At 41.3% G+C, this 22,098-nt stretch overlaps 2 protein-coding genes across 2 annotated transcripts in view; one reads left to right on the forward strand and one right to left on the reverse strand.

Annotated features, from left to right (window-relative positions):
- The window catches only part of LOC138982150 (uncharacterized), a 94,929-nt gene extending 90,630 nt beyond the window's left edge, over positions 1-4,299 (forward strand). The window contains exon 5 of the mRNA XM_070355371.1: positions 3,720-4,299. Within this exon, the coding sequence (XP_070211472.1) occupies positions 3,720-3,746 (27 nt within the window). The 3' untranslated portion in view covers positions 3,747-4,299. The remainder of the gene's footprint in view (positions 1-3,719) is intronic.
- A 3,193-nt stretch (positions 4,300-7,492) lies between these two features.
- Positions 7,493-21,588, reverse strand: LOC138982158 (protein FAM204A-like). The gene is made up of 7 exons (XM_070355380.1): positions 21,408-21,588; positions 19,257-19,350; positions 12,461-12,653; positions 11,216-11,426; positions 9,923-9,979; positions 8,479-8,528; positions 7,493-7,620 (listed from the first exon to the last, which is right to left on the reverse strand). The coding sequence occupies exons 1-7, from the start codon at positions 21,501-21,503 to the stop codon at positions 7,578-7,580; spliced, it is 744 nt and encodes a 247-aa protein (XP_070211481.1). The 5' UTR covers positions 21,504-21,588; the 3' UTR covers positions 7,493-7,577.
- Positions 21,589-22,098: the final 510 nt, after the last annotated feature.

The following is a 22,098-nucleotide window of genomic DNA, read 5'->3' on the forward strand; positions in this document are numbered from 1 at the left end:
TGTTGATTTCTCATTTTCGGTGCGGGTTTTCAGCGTGCGATGGGGCCATTCAGGGCTTAGAGAGCCTGCGGTTTTATGTCGAGGGTATCATGTTTTCGCTGCATTAGGTCGTGATTGTCTTGAAAGGAAGATGCTCCAAGGCTTCAAAGACTGGAAATGGCCTCCATACTTGTTGCTTTTCAATAGGGCGGTTTGATTAGGTGTTTCGTCTTGACATTGAGCTTTAGATGCCGTGATAATTATGAACCAGTGGTCTGTACGAGTAAGGGTAACTGCAGCCATACATGTGTACATTCGGGAGTGTATGTGTGTGTGTGTGTGTGTGTATGTGTGTGTCATTGTATGTGTGTGTGTTTTGTGTGTTAGTGTATCCAGGACGGTGTGTTTGTGTGTGAGAGAGTGAAAGCGGATCGAGAGAGAGAGACAACACAGCATGTGAAAATTCATTCCGTGTAATATGACAGTGAAATACTTATGTACAGCAGTTATATGCAGCTTCATGGTAAGGGTTTGCCATTATCCATTACATTATTTTTTTCAGACCACCCCGGATTTTTATTCAGAACTTGAGCATTGCTTACAGGTACGATCGCGTCCGCCCCGATGAGCATCGTTTCACTCCCAGACTTTTGTTCTTCTAAAGAAATAGTAAATCTCTCAGTGTTCGGACGGTCGTAAGTACGATAGTGGTAGTCATTGGTGAGTGTGTGTGTTTTTGTGTGTGTATATATGTATGTGTGTGTGTGTGTGTGTGTTTTGGAGTTATATATGTGTGTGTGTGTATGTGTGTGTGCCACGGTGTGAGTGTACAAGTGTTGGAGTTCTGTGTGTGTGTGTGTGTGCTGCGTGTGTGTCACTCACGGTGTGTGTGCCACGGTGTGTGTGCCACGGTGTGTGTGTGTGTGTGTCCATGCGTGCGTGTGTTGGGAGGTGCGTGTGTGTGTGTGTGTGTGTGTGTGAAGTATTGGACTGTTTTTTGTTGTGGATGCAGAGTATAGTAAACGAGGCCAAAGCTTGCCATCAGTCAGAGTCGCGGCTGTCGGGCTGACAGAACAATCACACGGAATGTCTCTCATCGATCAACTCTGCGTGATGGGGCTGGTCTGACAACAACCTACACCTATAGGCGTACACCTTTCTTTTCTTCTTCTTTTCATTTGTGATGAGGGGGGGGTTACAGACAACAGCGCCGATCGATCCCTGTGCTTTCCTGCCCAAGTGTCATTTCCTTTTCATCATTTTGCTCACGGGCTTTTTGCCATCGCGTACTTTTGCAAAAAAGTAAAGTAGGGCTCATTGATTGGGAAATCGGCGTATGCTGCCTAAATGGCAGGGTAAAAACGGTAATACACGTAAAAATCCACTCGTGCAAAAGCACGAGTGAACGTGGGAGTTTTAGCCCATGAACGAAGAAGAAGAGATTGGGAATTACTTTTGCAGCTAAGTTTGACTGCAAAATGTGTTTCGGGGGGGGGGGGCGGTACTGTGCGGCTGAGCGTGTGTGCGCGTGCGTGCTTGAACGTTTGAAAGGAAAAGCCAGCGCTCTGTGTGCCTGTGCGTTCGTGCACGTGCGTGCTGATTGTGTGTGTAAATGAAAAGAAACACTGTTTGTTTCAGTGAAAAAATGCATTTCATAGTGACTGACATTACCACTGCAGAGCTTCCAATTTATCTTTCAGCATCATCTTCACGATCGCCAAAAAGCTGCTTCTGCTTCTCAGACTGAACTGATAGGATATTTTTGTCATAACTCATTAATTTTGTACAGCCTGAAAACAATTCATTCCGTTGATTACTTGGTGATAATTTGATATCGCAGACGTTATTTGGCTTTGAACTGATGAATTTCAAAGGAATGATTGTACATGTGTACATACTTGGATGACGTTATAGTGAATCAAGAATGCTTTACTAACATTGCATCATTGTGTCGCATGTGCATTCTTTGTGTGTGTGTGTGTGTGTGTGTGTGTGTATGTGCGTCAGTGTGTGTGTGTGTGGTTGTGTGTGTGTGTGTGTGTGTGTGTGTGTGTGTGTGTGTGTTGCATATTCCCTAAAGCCTGATCTCTTTTAGTCCTTTAACACACACAAGCGTGTCTTCACACTTGCTCACACCTACAGACTCAGTCGCACTACAATACAATGTCCAACACTGTGCGTAACGAACACACCAGTTGGCGGGGATGTAGCTCAGTTGGTAGCGGCGCTGGATTTGTATCCAGTTGGCCGCTGTCAGTGTCAGTGTGAGTTCGTCCCCACGTTCGGCGAGAGATTTATTTCTCAGAGTCAACTTTGTGTGCAGACTCTCCTCGGTGTCCGAACACCCCCGTGTGTACACGCAAGCACAAGACCAAGTGTGCACGAAAAAGATCCTGTAATCCATGTCAGAGTTCGGTGGGTTATAGAAACACGAAAATACCCAGCATGCTTCCTCCGAAAACGGCGTATGGCTGCCTAAATGGCGGGGTAAAAAACGGTCATACACGTAAAATTCCACTCGTGCAAAAAACACGAGTGTACGTGGGAGTTTCAGCCCACGAACGCAGAAGAAGAAGAAGAACACATCAGTCGTTCATGGCACGATCTTTTAACTGCCGTTGAACAACCGGTCAATGTAACTGATGACATCTGCAAGCTTACATAGTCCGGACTGGCCGGAGGAGTACATTGCATGCCACCCAGAATCCACCTGATAACCTTGAGTTCATGAACACATGACCTTGAGGTCATGAACACATGATGACCTTGAATTCATGAACATATGATGACTTCGGGTTCATTCATTTAACACACGATGGCCTTGAATACACGAACACCAGCATGAAAAAGAACCCAGCGGGCCAGTGAATGTTGAGTCTCTTGTGTCAGTCCCGCAGTGCTGCATGGTACCTCAGAGCATGCATGACGACGTCTGTAGTTACCGGTTGGAGTTCTTCTGGAATGTCTCGTGTATATATATATATATCCACACCCTGCGCGCAGGTTTGTAGATCGAACAGCTGTTCTGACCCCTCCTGTAACACTTCAAGACTGATTGTGCGTTAAAGGCACACGTAATCGTTCGGCTCACCGTCTCAGGTCTGGCGAGGCGTTTATAGGATGATAAGACCATCCCTCCACTTGGTCACACACAGAACATGTACAGCCTGAGTGCTCTCTATGCACTGTGGGAATATTCTTCAATGAATTTTGTAAATGCATCCAGTGGCTTTCAAAGAAATTAATTCATCACACAATTCCGACAGCGCAGAGAGAGTCTGTTCATGGTTGGTATGTGACCAAGTGAATTAACGGATGGTGTGAAAGTTAACGGATGGTGTGAATTAACGGATGGTGTGAATTAACGGGTGGTTTTACCCAATGTGAAAGCCTGGCCAGATCCGAGTTAAACTGTTTTCACGAGATGGAGTGTGCCTTTCAAGCTTTTGTTCTTCACGTGTTAAACATCCAGTAAATCACACACACACACCCACACACACACACATACACACACACACACACACACATACACACCCACACACACACACACACACACACACACACACACACACACCCACACACACACCCACACACACACACATACACACACACACACACCGCATAATAAAAGAAACTATAGATTTATTTTCTTCAGAAAGTCAAGTTACGAGCACTGATCAGTGTCTCGACAAACCTGAACACTGTCATCTCACACTTACCGAGACGCTTGTCTTTTGCAGAATGGGAACGCCCCCAAGCCAAAGTGAGCCAGCAGTGACTACGGATAAAGTCCTGAAGAAGGAATACAGAAGCCTGACACGTCCAGCCGTACCCAGAAAAGTCGCTGGGCGTCCTACGTCAGTAGTTCGTGTCACATGAACACGCAGTCAGCGACTGTTGGGAACTCTGTCTGTGTCACGTGCCGCGAGGTCTGGGTCTCCAGGACTGAAGGTCATGTGCATTTTAACGGGGGTCAGCTTGCAGCGCGAAGAAAAGGATGACCTCTGACTCGGTGAGAAGGAAGCAGAGCCAATTAGGAACAACTGGTGTTTGTACAGTGGTACCAATGATGAAAAAGACACCCTTAACCTTGGGACCAGCCAAACTGTGTCCATACAGTGCAGGTGGTCTGACTTGACACAACCTGGTCAAAACAAGTGGACAAGAGAAGATGTCCTTATATTGGGAGGTGTTCTCTTATCGGAGAGGCCGGCAATGACTGATGTACCACTGGTATTCCCCAGACACTACCAGACAACACGGGGATTGTGTCAGTGTACCGATAGACTTACTGATTCGTGTGGATGTGTTCATGGCATGACTTGCACCACTGGGCCTGGTATTCCCCAGACACTACCAGACGACACGGGGAAGTTGTGTCAGTGTACTGATTGACTTGATGATTCGTGTGGATGTGATTATGACATGACTTGCCAGGAGACCCCGGGTCATCAGCACAAAGTACAGACTCTAACAGGGGAGAAAAGAAAAAGTGATCTAAGCTTTTGATGTTTATCACAAGCGACAAGCACAAACCGCTTTGCAAACTCGTAAACCACTGACAATAATGTGACCTTTGTTTCTTTGGGGCTTTGGTTTTTTTTTAACAGTTTCAGATACTCATCAGTTTCTCATTTGACACAAGAAAAACTATTCTGAAAATGCAATTAAAAGAAGACGAACGTGAAAATTAAACAAAACATACTGTTTGTAGGTTCAAGAAAGGTCTTCGATTCAGCCACCAACCTGATTGTTCGCTCTCGCAAAGTATGGGAAAGTAATCATGCAATCTTGCCATCAACAAGCCAGCAAGAGTTTTTCCCCTTTTACGTGCGTAGCTTGAATACTGCCAACCAGGAGACATTCCATGCAGAACTGAGACGATTTAGATTCTGATGATGATGAGTTAACCATGCGAAACGTTTTTGGATGGGCCGGATTTGCACAAAACATCGCTCACAGTTGACAAACAGGGATATCTGGCATCACAACAGCTTTTCTTCAAAGGAAAGTCTGGTTCTCTGCTAATGATGTGCAGCAGATAGGTGATTCATCATTGGTAGTGGTACTAACAAAACAAATACGCGTTCCTCTTGCACTACACAACCCTAAGTAAAATCTATCCTTGGGTAACCTTGTCGTGGAGCCACACACAGTTATTTATTCAAATATCCGATTTTTTTTTTTTTTTTAGCAAAATGCTTTTGTGACTAATCAAACATTATCCCAAAACTGAATCAAAAGTTTGACAAGGTATCACCAAGAGAGCACACACACACACACACACACACACACACACACACAAACACACTTGTATAATTTACAGTAATGTGACATCAGCCTTTTTTGGATAACCAATACTTTTTCCATTGGCGGTATGAAAACAATTGTGGAAAAGAAAAAAACAATCAAAGACACAAACAAATAAAATCTGTGGAGCATTGTGGAGTACAGCATTTCGAACATTCTTCCTGCAGTAAATCAACAAGTGGAAATACTTGTACTACTGTACACACTAGAGAGCTGTGTCAAGATATGCTGTTATTTACTTTCATACATGTACTTACGATACAAATTGAAATAAACGATTGTATATGTACATGTACGACCGATTTTAGATGTTTTTCTTTTTCTTTTGAAACAATACAATATAACTCACAGCCAGAAGCTTTAAATCAAAGATGTACAGAATTATCCTACATGCTCCAAGTACTGTTGAACGTTGGTTGTGATGATATTGAATGGATGTTTCATTGTTTGCTGGTGTGATCTTTCTACAGTCTATCTGTGAGTTTTACCTTCACTTTATTTTTTGAAGGGCTCCCCAAACCTTGCATTAATCAATCAATCAATCAATGACGCTTATATCGCGCATATTCCGTGGGTACAGTTCTAGGCGCTCTGCAGTGATGCCGTGTGAGATGAAATTTTATACGGCCAGTAATTGCAGCCATTTCGGCGCATATTTACCTTTCACAGCCTATTATTCCAAGTGACACAGGTATAGGTAGACAATTATTAACTGTGCCTAAGCAATTTTGCCAGGAAAGACTCTTTTGTCAATCGTGGGATCTTTAACGTGCACACCCAATGTAGTGTACACGGGGGGGGGGGGGGGGGGGGGAGTTCGGACACCGAAGAGAGTCTGCACACAAAGTTGACTCTGAAATAAATTTCCGCCGAACCTGGGATCGAACTCACGCTGACAGCGGCCAACTGAATACAAATCCAGCGCGCTACCAACTGAGCTATATCCCCGCCCCAGCTATATACGCACTAGAAGCCAAATCATGCACATGAACTAGAATTTCAATGAGGGGATCCCACGACGCACTGAAACAGAACAGAGCGGGTCCCGGGCGGGATGCACTAAATATCCATTATTATGCGTACCATAAGTAATGTTTTCAGGAAACGTTCTGACAGATCTGCACCAACACAAACTTACGTAGTTTCGTGTAAGCTAACCCATATGAATACAATGCTGTTTTAAATGACACAGATAGTTCAAAAGGTTGGCATTACTTTGACATGAACGTTCAGAGGTTAGGCCACAAAAAAAATAGGTGTGGTTAAGGTAACATTGCCAACAAAAATAGGGTAGGAAGGTAGGCAATCACTTTTTTTTTTTTTACTTTTTTTCTAATGTGTACAAATTAAACCTACTTGACAGGGAAATAAGTGTGCGACTCGAGCGCTGTCGCTCTCATTGCGTTTTCTGCACTCGATTTTTTTTTTTTTTTTTTGTTTTGACAAATGTAATAAGTTATAGGGTCGGCCCCTAAAAATAGGGTAGGTCGGGTTACCGTAACCACACCTATTTTTTTTTAGGCCTTATTTGTCGGTGAAGAATGTGCTTTTCTATTGCAAGAATATAAACCTCCTTGTCTTGGGACCCTCTAAATGTTCCACTGAGACCCATACAAATTAACGTTTCGGGTCCAGGGACCCTGTAGGTACTGTGTCCGTGGGGAGCCCTGTTATGCTTCTGGTATCATTTTTACTGTACTTTACTACAAGTTGTGTGACAAACTGACATTTTGACCTGTGTACAGTAGTGACTGCTGTTTGATCACACCAGTTGTACAGCAGGGGGAAGATAAGACGAGAAGAAAATAAAAATGTACAAAGATAAAGGTGTAGTGATTCAATGGTTTGATGTTACAAGTTGTGAATAGTCTTGAAATAAAGAGTGAACGTTTTATATTTTATATTAAGTTGTTGGCACACTCAAGTTGTTATGTACATCATAAGTGACGTCGTGTGTGTGTTTGTGTGTGTGTGTGTGTGTGTGTGCGTATGTTGGTGTGTGTTTATCTATGTGCACAAATATTAGGCAGCCACCTTTGTCCTAATGTGAATGAGTCATCCTATGAAAAAGTAAATACTTGGTCTTTTTGAAAGAACTGTGCAATCTTTGATTCCACACCAGTCAAGCTCTTTGTCTCTCTCAAACACACACACACACACACACAAACATACACACACACACACACACACACACACACTAAAAGTGATTTATGAACAATATTTATTCCCTGTCCCGATCATATACACCTGTAGTGAATTTGCAAAACCTTGAAGATCTGATGTTCTCTTTACATGTTGCCCTTGGTTTCCCATCTTTGTTTGGCTTCAAAACTGAAAAAAAAAAGAAATGCAATATCATTTGACCAAGTCTTCAGCTGCCAGTGGATAAAGTAATTCTATCTCAGGAAAACAAGCTTAAGTTCAGGAAAACAAATGTTTTTGTTGCGCCTTCCTTTCCTTGTGTTTCTTGTCCAGCAAATACAGCTTGTTTTTACACTGTCTTATACGCTGGAACCCTCCTTTTAAGACCGTTTTCTCAGACTTCCTTTTCAGAACCTCTATAAACTTACCACCCCCCGGCCGTGGGTTAGGGGGAAGAATTTACCCGATGCTCCCCAGCATGTCGTAAGAGGCGACTAACGGATTCTGTTTCTCTTTTTACCCTTGTTAAGTGTTTCTTGTATAGAATATAGTCAATTTTTGTAAAGATTTTAGTCAAGCAGTATGTAAGAAATGTTAAGTCCTTTGTACTGGAAACTTTCATTCTCCCAGTAGGGTAATACATTATACTATGTTGCAAGCCCCTGGAGCAAATTTTTGATTAGTGCTTTTGTGAACAAGAAACAATAGACAAGTGGCTCTATCCCATCTCCCCCCTTTCCCGGTCGCGATATAACCTTCGTGGTTGAAAACGACGTTAAACACCAAATAAAGAAAGAAAGAAAGTATAAACTTACCCCCATTTTAAGACTCCCTCCTTTTTAACACCTGATTTTCTCAGATTTTGGGGGGACATAAAAGGGGGTTCCACTGTAGAACCATTACCAAACAGAGTCTAGAGGACTTGCGGCAAACTGCCACCTGCTTTGCAAAAACTGGAGTGTCCGTCTGACAAACGTGAGGAAGAAAACAAAATGTGAGAAAAACAAGAATCTTTCAGGATCAAAGAAGGGAAAACAGTGACCTTACCCCCAATGAAGTTTCTTTTTCCGTTTTGCTTTGGTCATCTCCTCTTCCTTCTGGAGAAGATTAATGATTTGATCACAAGTATTGCCAAGGGAAACAAGTAAACGCACACACATGCATTCACCCACACACACACACACACACATACACACATACACACGCTTTCACTGAATCACACACATACGTACCGTTGCACAAACATGCACAAAGAAACATATACTGTATGCATGCACTGAATTATACGCAATACACTTTCAAGTTCAAATTTTATTCGGGGCAGGGATAACTACGGTTAGCCTTTTTACACGTACCCAAAAAAGAAACTATTCTAATCACATCTACAACTAGTTAACAGTGAACTCAAATTTAAACAAGAAAGCACACACACATATGGGTTGCTCTCTGGAATTGGGTACCACAGAGGGTCATTGGATTGAAATAATAAGTTTGACAGTTTTGTTCGTTACTACGCTTCTTTGTGTGTCTCTGAATGTTATAAAAATAATAACGTTTTGTCGATTCATAATTTGGGCAAATACGGCAAATCGAGAGGCCAAAATGGCGGGTAATTTGTGACAAGCTGTTGGATGAAGTGATAACTAGGTCGTACGGAATGAAAGAAACACGAAAAAGCCCATCAACCGTTTGTAACTCATCATAAACGCATGCATTTTAAGTAGAATGAGTACTGTTTGCAGAAGATCAACACAATCTGAAATATTAACCATAGTTGTATGTGGTCAACTTTGTAACGTGTCGTTTCACAGCAGCCCGAACTTCATTTGCACAAAACAGGCCCACTTATCACAAATGCACAACTATTTTTGTCTGTCACTTCTTTAGCACACTTCGTAACACGCGTGTAGAATGCAAGAAAAAAGCAAATAACGTCCACAGTTTTTGCAATCTGTCCATTTAAAACTAGAGCATTTGGTTTCCCCGTTTTCCTGTTACAACGTTATTGTTGTTTGTCCTGTTATTTCAATCAAAATGATTTTGTAGCTTACTTTTTTTGTACTAAACTACACAGCATTCTTGGTGATGGATAGCTATGCACCCGTTGTACCGTTGCGTGGCAACGTCGCCACTAGCCGACGGTTTGAAGTTTCGTTTCTCATCTGCTCGCTCATATTACGATGTTATTTTGACTATTCCTTGCTGCGCTAATGGTAATAAATTTTTTTCAAGTTCACGAAATAGCTTTATTTATATATTTTTATGCTCACAGTGTCCTAAAGATCATATGAACACATTGTTGTTGAATTTGAAGTTAGTTCAGTTTTTGACTCCCATGTCACAGTTTGGTACCCAGCTCCAGAGAACAACCTATATATACACAGCACACACACACACACCCATACACACACCCACATGCATACACAAATATCAACATAAAAAAATTATGCACCACAGTCAAAACAATTAACCTGCATTCTTATGCTCCTACCTGTTTGTGTTGAAGAAAGTTTTTAGCATCAATGGCTTTTGCAATCTTTTCTCCAAACTGCAAACAGACAACAAAGAAAACATACTAGCTATGAAGCATGAAGCGCAACAACGGCCAACAACTCACACACAAGTTACATGCATCAAGAAAACTATCTAGAATAAGTCAAGGGAAGTAACTCACTCGCAGCCTTGCTCAACAAAAGGAGAGGTTGCCGGGCCATACAGACAAACATGGCTGATTACTATTACTCACTGATTGCTCAGGTCATTTCTTGCAGGCGAGATTCTTTGACGATTATGAGATAAGTTCAATCTTTGTATGTTTGTTTGTTTGTTTGTTTGTTCGTTCATGGGCTGAAACTCCCACGGCTTTTACGTGTATGACCGTTTTTACCCCGCCATTTAGGCAGCCATACGCCGCTTTCGGAGGAAGCATGCTGGGTATTTTCGTGTTTCTATAACCCACCGAACTCTGACATGGATTACAGGATCTTTTTCGTGCGCACTTGGTCTTGTGCTTGTGTGTACACAAGGGGGTGTTCGGACACCGAGGAGAGTCTGCACACAAAGTTGACTCTGAGAAATAAATCTCTCGCCGAACGTGGGGATGAACTCACGCTGACAGCGGCCAACTGGATACAAATCCAGCGCGCTACCGACTGAGCTACATCCCCGCCCATTCTTTGTACCATAAGTGTTTGTCTCTCTGTCTACATGTACTTCATAGACCAGTGGGTCGACGTACTGTATGTAACGTTTTGTTTTGTCAATAATTAAACGTTCCAATAACCTACAATTCTTGCTTTTCGATTCTAAGAAAATGCAAAATACGCCACACCAAACACCTCCTTACTCAACCCACACGTAGCCCAAACAAACAAACAATTAAATGAACAAACAGGCGGGCGCAATGGTCTAGTGGATAAAACCACGGCCTCTTATGTTGAAGGTTGAGTATTCAAATCCTGGCATGATGGATTAAAGGGTGGAGATTTTTTTGGTTATATATCCAAGGTTAACTTATGTGCAGACCCGCCAGTGCCTTATTCCCCTTCGTGTATACACGCAAGTACAAGACCATGTACGCACCGAAAAGATCCTGTCAGAGTTCAGTGGGTTATAGAAACACAAAAATACCAAGCAAGCATCCTCCGAAATCAGCCTATGGTTTCCAAAATGGTGGGGTAAAAACAGTCATACAGTTAAAAACCCACTCGTACAATAACACAGGTGTACAAGGGAGTCTCAGCCCATGAACACAAAAGAAGAAGAAAAGAACAAACTGCCCTACCTCCCTGGAGGCCATGTGATCGCTCAACTCCTCCGCTTTCTTCAAGTCGCCGTCAGCAATGGCCGTCTCTATCTTCGTCTCCAGAACTGTTTTGGGCCCCAGTGAGCCGTGCGACACGCCCTCCAGGTGATCGTTCACTCCCATCAGCCCTTGCACTCTCTTCCACTCTTCGGCCTCGTTTGCTGTGCTTTCTGCTTCTTGCATAGTTTTACTGGTATAGAACAAATTGATGCAAACAAAATCAGAGGAAAAAATAGGATCAGAGTCAATCATACCAGTTCAATAACTGTATGCACTTACTAGCCAACTGTGGTACTGTATGATTAACACACATAAAAAACAAAATTGGTACACCAAACTTTTAATTATAAATAAAAGGACATGAAAGTAACTCAGTAAACTAAGTATTTCAATTCGGTACAAGTCAGCTGAAGATCCCAGCATTATACTATAGTGAAACCTCCCTTTTAAGACAGTCCAGAAATTGCAGTGGTGGTGCATGTAACATAAAGACAAACGAAATACTACAACATTAACATTATATTTAAATATATGTACTAAGTAATAACATTGTTCTCAACTAAAACATCTCTCTGCATACAAAACTCTCACTGTGACAAATATGTCATATTACTTCGGTCATAGTGGTTGGGTGGCCGAGTGGTAACGCACCTGCACTCGGAAGCGAGAGGTTGCGAGTTCGACCCTGGGTCAGGGCGTTAGCAATTTTCTCCCCCCTTTCCTAACCTAGGTGGTGGGTTCAAGTGCTAGTCTTTCGGATGAGACGAAAAACGAGGTCCCTTCGTGTACACTACATTGGGGTGTGCACGTTAAAGATCCCACGATTGACAAAAGGGTCTTTCCTGGCAAAATTGTATAGGCATAGATAAAAATGTCCACCAAAGTACCCGTGTGACTTGGAATAATAGGCCGTGAAAAGTATGATATGCGCCGAAATGGCTGCGATCTGCTGGCCGATGTGAATGCGTGATGTATTGTGTAAAAAAAATTCCATCTCACACGGCATAAATAAATCCCTGCGCCTTGAATATGTGCGCGATATAAATTGCATAAAATAAAAATTTTAAAAATTTAAAAATAAATCCCTGCGCTTAGAACTGTACCCACGGAATACGCGCGATATAAGCCTCATATTGATTGATTGATTGATAGTACTGTAAACATGCCAAGAATAAATTGAACCAAGAAAAAACAAATGTATGGAGAAATGACTTGGCAGAATACCACGATTTCTGACGTCCCTGAATACTGGTGCCAGTGCGAGTACCATGGTCCAGCTCTCTCTTCCTGGCAGCTGTGGTTCCAGAGATGGAGGGGGAATCAGAAGAGACGAGGGATCCAGCGTCCAGCTTTGCATCATCAGCTCTGGGTATCTTCACTATCTCCAAGTCTTCAGGGTGCCGTAAAGCTCGCGCCACTAACACATTTAGGCAAATTATAATGATAATAACGATAATTTATATGGCGTGAATCACAGAGATTTGTGCTCACTTTGATTTGTATATTACATTGTATAACTATAAATAAAAACAGACTAGATTAGCAAATTTCTGCCAGTGGAATAAAACTTTGGCAGTACCTGTAACAATCATTTGTCTGTAAACGTGTACATGCGAAATCATGATTTTTTTGTGTATGTAAGTCTACAAACCTGTGACCGCTTTCAAAACATTTTCCGGAAGATTGAATAACATCTCTGTAAATGCCTATAATGATCACAACTTTTACCCTCACCACATCTCCTATGTAGGCATACGATTCTGAAAAGTTTCAAAGCAATTCACTTGGTCATTGCTAAAATGTAGTGCTTTTTGTCATGGTACCCCTCAAATTGACACAAAAACCTCTTGTTTTTGATTGCTTATGCGATCGACACCCGTATCAGTAGGAATAGCTTAACACAAGAAATATACAAGATAGCAAAATAACAGAACCTTTTCAGGATAAATAACTGATTTTACTTTCTCCCCATATGCAAAGGTTGCCAAGTTGTGCCTATTTAACTACTATAAATCTTCATGGATTTTTAAATTGGTACCATACATTTTTGTCAAGTCGATTTGGGAGGTACCCTTATTTGGGGTCATGTGACCCCTGGAAAAGTTATATAATATAATTCCTGCGATCACGTCCGGGACGTGTATAACTTTTGAAAGTAAATTTGACTACAACTGTGTAAAAGATATGTACTTTTCATGAACCGCCTGTTTTACGGTTATAAACTTGTACATACATTGTTTTCAACCATAGGGACAACCCTATCAACTGAGAAAGGAAACTAACTTGCGTTGATCCAGAACTTACCACATCGGATGTTGAAAACAGAAAAACAATTAATCTACTTGCTAACTTATTAACATGTCAACGCACATAAGCGAGCATGTAAATCTGCATGTGCCCGTTAATACAAAAATATGTATGTGTGTGTGTGTGTGCGCGCGATTGCGTGTGTGTGCGTGTATGTATATGTGCGTTGGGTGCGTGTGTGTGGATTTACCTGTGTCAGTGTGTGTGTCTGTGGGTACATGGTGATTCATGCAGGGGTGTGTGCTAGCACGTGCGAACACACTCAATAGTCATGCAACAAACGTTCATGTGCATACTATCTTTCACCTTTACTTACCCGTTTTGAAGTCCTCAATATCTCCCACCCACCTTGGGGTCCTGATTTGGCCTAAATGGTCCGCTGGACCCATTAAGCAACAGTTAACTAACTAACCCACCCACCTTGTTATCATCCAGGTATTCAACACTGCATTATCTTCAACAATCCACTCGTTTAGAACTAAGCTTATTACTGTCTTATTCATTTTTGGAATTCCGACACACAAAACATATTACGTCATGTATAATTACGTCATAGACAGACATTGCGTCAAAGGATATTTGTAAACATCGTGCGAGCTAATTATGGAACACCCTGACGAAGGCCACAAGGCCGAAATATTGGTGAAAACGTGAAGGCTTGTTTTGGTTATGTTTTCCATATTTGTTTGTCTATATCTATATACGGCTTGTGTGTGTCTGTCTGTCTGTCTGTTCGCGATGCACGACCAAAGTTCTCGATGGATCTGCTTCAAATTTGGTGGGCATATTCAGGTGTACACCCCGGACACAATCTGGTCGATGAAAATTTTCAACACGTGCTCTCAGCGCGCAGCGCTGAACCGATTTTGGGTTTTCTGTACATCCATTCCCAGTAACTCTTCCTTATCTTCTCCAGTGTTTTGCGCGTTTATCTCCCTTCCTTCGTGTGGCGTCAATCGCGTACGGTGCGCCACTCACCCGGCGAGGCCGGGTACCCGGCGAAGCCGGCGTACGGCGCGCCGCTCGCCTGGCAAAGCCGGGTATTTGGCTCTACTTCTTCCCGCGGGTATTCATAGAAGCCGGCGAACGCGATCATCCCGGCAAAGCGGGGTACCCGGCGAAGCGGGTATTCATCTAGTTTATATATATATATATACTAGAATGAATACCCGCTTCGCCGGGTAGCCGGCTTCGCCGGGAAGAAGTACTTAGAGCCGTACGCCGGCTTCGCCGGGTCCGAACTATGGACCCGCCAAGATTCGTGGAATGGGAACAGCACGAAAATGATTCAGTGGCCATAATGCCATTCCTGACCATATCGAGTCCCATCCTTGTCGACGAATGTAACCGTGTTAATCACCTTTGGAGGCGAACTCCACTCAAACAGGACTGAGCAAGTTAGAGCTTCTCAAAGGAAGGCCAGTACATTAAATTACACAAAAGCCGCCAGACCACATCACAAACAGAACTGAACAATGCACAGGTGTTGCTCACATAGAGACACACACACACACACACACACACACAAAAACACAGAGAAGCCGTATCTATAGAGAGATAGATGACAGCGTATTTTTCGTGTGGCTATAAATTGATTCGACCTTTGCACTTTGACAGTGAGGATAATTTACGGGTCCAATTTACGTTCTGGACACTGCGTTGACCTTCTAAAAATAGTAACAGTAACAGAACGCCGGGAATATCCGAAGACGCTCCACTCACACTATAGTGCACCATACGAAGGAAGGGAGGTAAACGCTGAAAACCTGGAGAAGATGAGAAGATAAGGAAGAGTTACTTATAATGGTGAAATGAACACAAAAACCAAAATCATTTCAGCGCTGCGCGCTGAGAGCACGTGTTGAAATATCTCATCGATGATATTGTGTCCGGGGTGTAGCTGAATACGGTGTCCAAATTTGAAAAAGATCCACCGAGAACTTTGGCTTTGGTGTGTCGGTATGGGGGCCCGGGTAGCTGAGGTGGAACCAAAATAGCTGAGGTTGAACCAAAATCGGTTCAGCGCTGCGCGCTGAGAGCACGTGTTGAAATATCGACCAGGTTGTGTCGTGTCCCGGGTCTACCTGAATATGCCCACCAAATTTGAAGCAGATCCATCGAGAACTTTGGCCGTGCATGGCGAATACACAAATACACAGACACACAGACACAAGTCGTATATATATGACTAAGTGCCAAAAGGTGCTCACAGAACAGAAGACGACTTTGTTTTACAATAAAAATGTTTCTAAAAACGTGTGTCTGCTGAAAATTGGTGTGTGTGTGGATGAATGTGCGAAAAGATAGTGGACATAATTTCGTGTGTCTGACTTGAACGGTTTTGAAGTTATCTTTGTTTAAAGTCAAAAATAACGCCAAAACCGGCCATCTGAAAACGGACATCGTGATACCTCGTGTTTTGAATATGCCACAGAAAAATAACAAGAAGCACAAATGAATTGCATTTAGTTTGATTGAATGCCTGAAACATCGCTTTACAGACGAGACCAAACGTCAAATCTAAATCTCGAGAGAATTTTTTTTTTTCGATAACCGAATTTTAAGGTGTCGCACGCAAGATGTGTCGTCATCACGGCATACATTTTTCAATCGCAGATATTTACTAAATTTCTTTTTCAAAAACTCTGGAATTGATGTCGACACGTCAAGCGATAACGGTGTATCAAACTGCTGTCTTTCAAGTAATCCAGCAAAGACTGCAGAACTTTTGAACAGCATTTTTGAAAACGATTTGAAAATTTCGTCATATCTTGCGTGCGACAAAATGTTCGGTAATTAACGGTTATTTTCTTTTAAAAACAAAATTTACATGTACAAAGATCTACTTCATCTACGGAACCACGTGACACATTCTGTGTTCAAAATTTGTGAAGAAATCACGAACCACGAATGCGCTATCAAGTGTTGAAATTATGTCGTCAACATCTTTTCAGATCTTGCGTGCGACACCATCTTGCGTTCAACATAAAATGTCACTACCTTATCGAGTTTAATGGGTAAAACTAACTATTTGTTGACTTAGTTTAATCTTCCTAATTAAAAGCGTAATAAAACCGAACTTCCAAGATGAATTTTAATTGAGATTAGCGAAAGAGCGGGCACGCAAGTCGACCTTAAAGTAAAAGAATAATAACACGAGCGTTTGTCGTGTTGTCTTGCGTGCAACACATTGTCCAAAAAGGAAAATGTATATTTTTCTCAGACGTTTTTTAAGTTGAAACCTTGAAACTTCACACACATTTGGGGTTTAATCGCCCCCATGCATGGTAAAAGTCTTGTTGACCCTTGTCAGATTTCAAGGTCACGGCTGGGTCACATGTGGTTCAGAAAACGGATGAAACATATTTTTTCAGAGATTTTTGAAGCTAGAACCTTCAAACTTCAAACAACGCTTTTGCTTAATGATTGTTCAACATGGAGAATTCAAGGTTGATCCTTGAGAAATGTGAAGGTCATAGCAGGGTCTCGTGTGGGTAAAAAAAAAACCATAACCTTTTTCTCAGAGTTTTTCAAAGCAAGAACCTTGAAAGTTCACATTTTTGGGCTTAATAGCCTCCATACACGGTTAAAGTCTTGTTGACCTTTGTCGAATCTCAAGGTCACATATGGGCAAATCAAAAACACGAAAATGCATCATTATCTCAGTTGTTTTTAAAGGGAGAGCCTTCAAACATCACACAACTCTCAATGATTCTCCGACTTAAAGAAGTTAAGGTAGATCCTTGTCACATGTCAAGGTCACAGAAAGGTCTCGTACGGGTAAAACAAACAAAACAAACAGATAATATTCATTTTTTCAGCTTTGTTGTTAGCTAGAATAGAGGCACATGCCACCATTCCATTCAACATGACTCATAGAAATGTATGATGTATGACGTAATTGCATTGTGTGTAATGACGCGGCTGCCCTCGATGCTTAAATCTTTGAAACTTCCAACAGGTTTGAGGTTTGACAACTTCTGGACTTTGAAATCTGGTATGGTTGATCCTGTTAATATTAATTGGTCAAAACATCAAGATCAACAATTATAAAATAAGCACTTTCACCAATGTCAAGTGAGCAATAGCAGCAAACGTGAGTCTTATAAAGATTATCACTTTTTGTGTGACCTCAACTTGACCCCTCTGAATGCTCTCAATCATGGAAATTGACCACACTTTGATTATAACCAAACAACATCAAAACTTTGGAATGTGTGAAGTTTCAAAGGTGTTGCTTAAAAGGCGTTCGTGAAAATGACAATTGTATGTGTCTGACTTCAATGCGACCCCGCTGCGACCTTGACGTTTGATTTTATCAACCAGACTTTCATCATGTGTGAATGACTTCAAACACTATAAAACTAGTTGAAGAAATTGACAATTTTTCAAAGTTTAAGCCAGATGGCACTGCTGTGACCTTGAAATTTGACAAACATTAACCAGGCGGTCACCTTTTTTAGAAAATATCCTTAAAGGATCTTTAACCTTACTGTGACCTTGGAATTTGATGAGGTTTAATTTAATTTGCGTAGTGTGCCAAGTTTCAAGGCCCTAGCTTCAAAAACATATGAGAAAACCTCATTGAAAAATGTATATGTTTGACCTCAACGCGACCCTGCTGTGACCTTGACTTTTTCAACCAGACTTTAATCGTGTGTGAACATTATACATTGGAAATGTGTGTATTTTCAAAGCTCGTGCTATAAACGCGCTGAATAAATTGAAAATATTCCACATTTGGACCAGATGTGACCCCGCTGTGACCTTGAACTTTGACAAAGATTAACCAGCAGGTCACTTTTAATGAGGTTTTATAAAAATGCTGAAAGTATGTGAAGTATGTAAAGTCTAACTGATCTAGTATTAAAACATGTAAGACGTGACAACGACAATTTTCCAGTTTGCAAAGGAAATTTAACCTCGCTGTGACCTTGAAATTCAATGTTGTTTAATGTGATGTGCACCATACCTGGAGGTCATTATACTTTGGTTGTGTGCCAAGTTTCAAAGCCCTAGCTTTAAAAACGTGCGAGATAACCTTAATGCTATGACTCAGTGCCGTTTTGAATGATATAACGAACAAAATTATCGTTATTTGTAAAATCATTTGGGTAAATTTATCTTTTCTTTTCGTAATTGGGTTCCAGCATCTGTTGTCTTAACAAAAATCACAATATCAGTCGTGTTTGTCAACTTTTATTTTTTAGCCCCTTTGTCCGCTTTTCGTGCGCACCTTTTGGCACTTAGTCATATATATATATTAAATCCGAAAAGTGTCCCAAATAGCCAAGTTGAGTGCCTTTGATGTCATAAAAAGTTTGAATAAAATGACACTGCAATGAATGTTTTTGTTGGGGGAACAAAAATGGGTGAAATAATTTTTGCACCATTCATAAATGACTCAAAATGTATCCCTAAATTCTAGTACTTACTGCCTCGAATGGCTATGATTACAGTCCTTGCATCTTTCAAATTAGGCTTGAAGAGTACTGAGCTATGTTAGTGTTAACAAGTGAAATACAGTGGAACCCCCTTTTAAGACTCCCTCCCTTTTAAGAATAAGACCCTGCTTTTTCAGACTTTCTTTTTATAACCTCTGTGAATTTACCCCCATTTTCAGACTCTCTCCTTTTTAAGACCTGCTTTTCTCACTTTTTTTGTTTAGGTCTTTTATGGGTGGGTTCCACTGTATAGACACACAAAACCTTACCGTTTTCTAGAGCAGTTTTCTGCAGATGCTTGATTCTCTTTTCTGTGGACCGCTTTGTTGTCTCGTTTGTTCGCTTCTCAAGTGCCTTAAATTTCTGTGGGGAAAATGCACACATCATTAGTATTAGGCACAAAAAAAACCAGTTGTATGTTTCTGGTAACATGGCCACAAAAAATAGGGTTGGTAGGTAGGTATTTTTTTTTGTTTTTTTGTGGTCAGGGTAGAAAATAACTATACAGTGACGCAAAGAGACTGGACTTACTATACAAAGAGAAAGACAACACATTACAAAACAAATGAGACAAAAGGGATGCGGGGTTATCCCCCTTGTGTTGTCTGCCGTCTGTTACTTTCGTTTTGACGCTTTTTGGCTCACGTAAGTGTAGCCTATGCGATCGTAACTTTGTCTGTCTGTGCATGCGTGCGTGCGTGCGTATGTGCGTGTGTATGTCTGTGGTAGAAACTCTAACATTTGAAGACGTCACATTACATTGACGTCACATTATGACATAAGAGGGTTAGACGTCACGCGAAGGAAGTACTGAAAGTCTCGGTCATTATTATTTTGAGCGCGCCGAGACTAGTTGGCAGTCGTGTCCTTGTAAGTAGGCTACATGCAGACAGACAGATCTAGATCTAGTGTCTCGCTTTCTTGCACAGTTTCACCTATGCTCTTTCTGTGTGTGTGTGTGTGTGTGTGTGTGTGTGTGTGTGTGTGTGTGTGTGTGTGTGTGTGTGTGTGTGTGTGTGTGTGTGTGTGTGTGTGTGTGTGTGTGTGACGGAGTGATTGAGTTTGTGTTACTGTTTGTCGATTTCTTACGTGAGCCTTGATGGCTTCGCCTCTTGTTTCTTCTTTTTTTTTTACAAATGCAATAAATAAAAAGTCTAGAGTCGGCGGGAAAAAACTAGGTAGGGTCGGGTGACCAGAAACATACAACTTTTTTTTTCCGCCTTATCATAGACCTATATTAGATAGGTGTAAATATAGGTCCCTGGTATTATCTTGTTATAAAAACCGCCGGGCTAGCTAATAGTAATTGTCTCAATATATTTACAATGATCTTATTTTTAATGTTCAATAAAATGAAATCCAGATTGGTAATGTTGAACTTTGATGTTGTCAATTCAAAGGTCAGTGACCTTATTGAGTCATATATTTGATATGTCACTTTTATCAAAGCAAATTAGAATTCTGGAAAAATAAATTGACGGAATGAGCTCCAAAATTGAGCATAATTTGTCCACTTGTGTATAATTTGGTCGTTGAAAACGCACACTTTCTGCCACCATATTTGTCTCCGATTGTTGGTCAGTTTTGTTCTCAAAATGACTGTGCCGATGTTTTACTTCTTAATCCCATGTACCTAAAACACACCTGTACAGTTCATTCTGTAATTTGAATAGTGATTCAAATTACTTTTTGGTGTATGCTTACAAGAGGAATTAACTTATCAAGTTCTGCAAATTCAAAGGCTTAGAGTTAGATTGCAGTAGAACAATGCAAAAGTTCAACATAACCTCAATACTTAACATCCTCAGTGACAGCGGTGGCCAATTAGGGACATCTTTTCTGTCCATAAAAATGTGTTACAAAGTGGCATTTCCCTCTTCATCACCAATGTCCTGGTTTTTCAAATCTTGTTATTTTAGTTCTTAACCCAACCGTCCGTGCCAAGCTAGCTCAAAAGGGCTGCAGTTTAATTCTCACAAAATGACATGACGTTTTAGATGCAACTAATTTTTCAGTAAAGTAACACAATCAGGACCAAGTATGATTATATATATTGCTACTACTAAGGCTGATGGGGTCTATGTCGACCAAAAGAGTGGGATTCCCTGTAGGTGGAGTTCCTGTAGGGGGGATTCCCTGTATACAGGGAATCCCACAGGGTGGAGTTTTTCAATAAAACTTGCAAACCATACTCGAATTTCTAAGAAATATAAAAAAAAGATCAAAAAAGATCAAATTCTACCGATATCGCTAAACCAAAAACGTCACGTGACTTTCAGCAATATCAGCGAAACGCTACAGGATCTACACCCTGTGGTATTCCCTATACAGGGAATCCCCCTCTAAGTATACAACAACAAATGGAATTTTGTTTCGTTAGTTCTGATTGATAACTCTTTGCTTAAAAACCTGAATCTTACCTCCCAGAGACGTGCTGGGACATTCTTTGGCCTGGAAGATTCCTCTCCAGATTTTTCAACTGCTTGATTATCTTGTGTGGGCTCCGAATTCAACATTTTCTACCATGAAACGAGACAAACTCAGTTCAGCTAGGGTTGCCACTGCTCCAAAAACGAAAGCAGGTTACGTCCCTTGCAAAAGAAAGCACTTCCTTCTTCCAACCAGAACGTACACGAATAATGGCGATCTATATCAATTTAAGTGTTCGAGTGGAAATGTGCGGGTTTTTTGTTTTGTTTTTTAAGGCCGCAAATTATTCCCCCTGATGCCCAAAGTCAACAGGACAAGCATTTTAAGAACGGCAAGACAAGCCTGTTGAGGAACGAAAAGAAGTGTGGCCGTCACCAACTCCCTTGCAGACCCAACTATACGGCAGTCGACAGGAGTTGGAGAAAACGACAACATTTATCACCAGTGCTGGACTGATTGTGTAACCTCTGGGAACGCCAAGAAGAAGAAGAAGAAGAAGAACAGCAAAACAAAAAATAATTTGTCGCATATATTTGTATGGTGCATGTACAAGCAAAGCAGGCTATCTGTATCATTATTCGCTTTGGATACTCATTCACGGTTTTGACCCTTTGGTCTTCTACAGGTAGAATAAATAACAAGACAAAAACAAAACAAACAAAAACAAAAAGATCCAGGAAG

Source organism: Littorina saxatilis, linkage group LG12 (genome assembly GCF_037325665.1).
Source record: "Littorina saxatilis isolate snail1 linkage group LG12, US_GU_Lsax_2.0, whole genome shotgun sequence".
NCBI classification, from domain to species: domain Eukaryota; kingdom Metazoa; phylum Mollusca; class Gastropoda; order Littorinimorpha; family Littorinidae; genus Littorina; species Littorina saxatilis.

What these genes read in the sequence shown, in the direction of transcription:
- LOC138982158 (XM_070355380.1), bottom strand. Translation starts at nt 21,503, where the DNA reads ATGTTGAATTCGGAGCCCACACAAGATAATCAAGCAGTTGAAAAATCT. An exon ending in ACTTTCTTCAACACAAACAG is followed by an intron (nt 8,529 to 9,922) that starts GTAGGAGCATAA and finishes AATCTTCTCCAG; the next exon opens with AAGGAAGAGGAGATGACCAA. An exon ending in AAAAAGAAACTTCATTGGGG is followed by an intron (nt 7,621 to 8,478) that starts GTAAGGTCACTG and finishes TTTTTTTTTCAG; the next exon opens with TTTTGAAGCCAAACAAAGAT.